The following is a 3,424-nucleotide window of genomic DNA, read 5'->3' on the forward strand; positions in this document are numbered from 1 at the left end:
TTTCATTTGATATATCACACATAACGGTAATGTTAAATCAAGAAACTTGCGAAAAACCTCAAAACACCAGTGGAGATGTGTTGCCCCCCAAACAGCCACCAGTGTGGGAAGTAATCTCAGTCTGGAAATTCGACATGGTTGACTTTAAAAAATTCTAACTTCTCATATAGGCATTTTTGAAATAAGATTGATACGTCATATGAAAGGTGAAATAATAAGCTTTTAAATGGTTAAACCTTTTAATTGGTTGTCAAACAAAAAAATTGATTCCATAGCGTGAGAACATAAATATAAATGTTTTTTTGCTTTTTTTAATGAAATTTGATCGAGTTCGAAAAATTCTAGCTCTTTTTGTAGATGTCTCATAGACCTGATTGATATATGTACATATATATTTTGAGCTAAGACAATAAGCTTTCAGATGGTATAAAATTGTGTGCGGTTGTTAGTGAAAAAAATGAAATTAATGACGTGAGAAGATAAAAATGCATGCTTTTTTTTGCTTTTTTGATGAAAATGATTGTTTTCAATAAATTATTTTTATACTTTTTGCGCATTGTAAAAATTTAAAAATGGTTTTATTCTTAAGAAGAAATACTTGGATTTTACATTGGATAATTTTTTTTGTAAGCTTTTAAAATAAAAAAATTAATATAATGAGAAAATAAAAAAGGTATTTTTTTAGCTTTTTCTTGTAAATTATGATTGTTTGAAAAAAGTAAACGCTTCAATTGACTCATTTTAAACAAAAGCACACAACCTGTTTTCTGACGACGTTATCACGTAAAATCATCGTCCGTAAACCGGCTTCACACAACCTCTTTTTTTTCTAAAAAATCCCAAGTATGCATACTTGGTTTTGCGTAAAAGATCATTTAAAACGGTGTTTAATTAATTATAAACACAGATTTTATTTTTTTTCACATTCTTCAAAAAAATCAAATTTTTCCTAAATTTTTTTTTAAGACTAACTATTCTTCACAGGTGCTTTCGTCCATTTAACTCCTCCTCGTTCATTATCATGTTTCGTCATAAAATCTTCACTATCCCATGGTTGTACATCAGTTTGCGCAAAGAACAAATATTGCAAGTTTCCCACAAAATATAATCCAGCTGATATCAAAAAAACAATCTGCCATTGCGTTCGATCGGTCTGGAGAAAGAAAACAATACTTAATTATTTAAAATTGATTCAAGAAAAGAACATGTTAACTTACCTCATCATTAACAATTATTCCCACAGCAATTGGACAGAAAATTGGAACAACATTGCTCAAGGTATTAGCAACACCCATCAAAATTCCACTATGATTTGGTGACAAATCAATTAGATTCAACAAATTTCCTATGACCGAACCACTTTCCAAACCGACATTTAAAGTTAAAAAGGTTATAGCTAAGACTGTTTGAGTTTCACTAAGAAATCCAATACCAATTAAAAATGCTGCAGAGCCCCACATAGCAATTGTACTAAAAATCTTTCGTAGTACCTGCAACGTAACCCATTTGTTTTTCAATATTACGTCCGCTGATATCATGAAAGTAAACGCTAACACAAACGACGCTACATATGGAAGGGCTGAGTATAAGGCATTTTTGGTAATATCCATTTTCAAAACTCCATGAAGATAAGCTGGAATTTGAGCTTGCATTGTCGAAAAGCCCCAACTGTCACAAGTTCGTACTACTAAAAGTGATATAAATGGACCAGAAGTTAATATAGCTTTCCATGGAACTTTAATACTTTTCTCCTTTTCTTGGTCATTTTTAACACTTGCTTGAGAAGAGAGAATATAATTTCTTTCTGCAGAAGTTATAAACTTTGCATCAGCTGGAGTATTTTCAGCAAATATAAACCAAATTAAACTAAAAACCACTCCAACGCCGCTGAAAATATACGAAATTCCTGGCCATCCCAAATCCGATGCAGCAATCATACCAGTAACATACATTGACACTATCGTACCGCTTTCAATACCGGTCTGAGTGAGTGCACCAAGTCGATTTCGTTCTTCCACTGGTGACCACATAGCAAGATGTTGATAAACACAAGGGAAAAGTATACCCTGACACAAACCCTGAAGAACACGAATGACACAATAAATTTGCCAACCTCCCCAGAATACACAAAACGGTACAGCAAGACCCAAAATTGCACTTCCAAATGTGCCAATTAGAATAGATGCTTTGACACCAAATCTTCGAGCTGCATATCCTCCTGGAATCTGTGATACAATATAGCCCCAAAAGAAGCTGCTGAGAATATATGATTTTTGTTTTTCATCCCAATCGAATTCCTGGTTAGAAAAAAACTTGAGCTAAAACTAGAATTTTTCAAAATTTAACTAACTTACAGGAAAGTTCGGGTTTGTAGTCTGAGCATCGGTCATAGCGACCAAGGAAACTGCAATGTTAAGTCTTGAAACATAATTGACCATAAGTGACAGGTAAAGTAAAAGCGCTTGAAGATGGCGAGCTCCAATTAATGGACCTGGAAAGTTATAAATTAACATTACAATTTTATCTGTCTTGTATCATAAATACCAACCTTTGGTTGCTGTCATAATGCACTACAATATTTATAATTCCTTCAATAAAGACTCAAATTCAAACTGTTTGTCGTTTTGAAGCTGCTTTAAATCACTATAACTGGGCTATTGTCACTATTCAAGTACTTAAATTACACTGAAATCAATTATCCAATTCAAACTTAATCCCAGTCAATGTTTAGTTGTCAGTTACGAACATAAATATACTTTTGTTAAGGTTTATTATATGTATCAATTATGTAGATTATGTTCTGTATCAAATCTACTGTTTTCACGCTATAAATTGTTATCAATAGGTTTTTTTTTTTTTTTTTTTTGTTATCAAACTATTTTGTTAGATAAAATAAATTTATTCTCTTTTTTCGTTGGCTTTTAGTTACAGTAGCAAAAAAATTCACCAGATCATAAACCCACTCAAGGTCTTCTTCAACATCTTTAGCTAATACTAGAACAAAAAGCCATTAGTCAATTATTGACGAAATGATGAGACTTACAGATTTCATTGAAAATGTTAGGAAAACCGATTAGTACCGAATAACGCCTCTGGGTAAAACGACAACCAACCGAAGCAGTAGCCGCAAAAGTTGTTGCCTACCGTTAGGCACCAACTAAAATTATTTTTACTTGCATACATTGTTATGAAGATTCTATAGAGGTATAAAGGCTAAGTTTTAGATACTAAGATAACAACCTGATTTGATATTGCAATGATAGAAAATGCGAAAAAGTGGATCCCGCAATTCTGAATGTCAGTTTGTCTGTCTATAAGTCTATATCTATCTTGAACTACAGCCTAAACTACTGAAACGATTTTATTTAAAACTTGTTGTTAATAGTTTTAAGAGATTAATTTAATTCATCTAATATTTTTTGTT

At 32.0% G+C, this 3,424-nt stretch overlaps 1 protein-coding gene across 1 annotated transcript; it reads right to left on the bottom strand.

Annotated features, from left to right (window-relative positions):
- Window positions 1-967: 967 nt before the first annotated feature.
- Window positions 968-2,488, bottom strand: LOC129912409 (putative inorganic phosphate cotransporter). Its single transcript, XM_055990627.1, has 3 exons — window positions 2,355-2,488; window positions 1,218-2,297; window positions 968-1,153 (listed from the first exon to the last, which is right to left on the bottom strand). The coding sequence occupies exons 1-3, from the start codon at window positions 2,436-2,438 to the stop codon at window positions 968-970; spliced, it is 1,350 nt and encodes a 449-aa protein (XP_055846602.1). The 5' UTR covers window positions 2,439-2,488.
- Window positions 2,489-3,424: the final 936 nt, after the last annotated feature.

Source organism: Episyrphus balteatus, chromosome 1 (genome assembly GCF_945859705.1).
Source record: "Episyrphus balteatus chromosome 1, idEpiBalt1.1, whole genome shotgun sequence".
Classification (NCBI taxonomy): domain Eukaryota; kingdom Metazoa; phylum Arthropoda; class Insecta; order Diptera; family Syrphidae; genus Episyrphus; species Episyrphus balteatus.

Bases quoted from the DNA above. Each gene is read 5' to 3' on its own strand.
- LOC129912409 (XM_055990627.1), bottom strand. From the start codon at position 2,438: ATGGTCAATTATGTTTCAAGACTTAACATTGCAGTTTCCTTGGTCGCT. The intron at 2,298-2,354 runs GTAAGTTAGTTA...TTTTCTAACCAG, and splicing joins CTACAAACCCGAACTTTCCT to GAATTCGATTGGGATGAAAA. The intron at 1,154-1,217 runs GTAAGTTAACAT...TTCTTTCTCCAG, and splicing joins GAATAATTGTTAATGATGAG to ACCGATCGAACGCAATGGCA.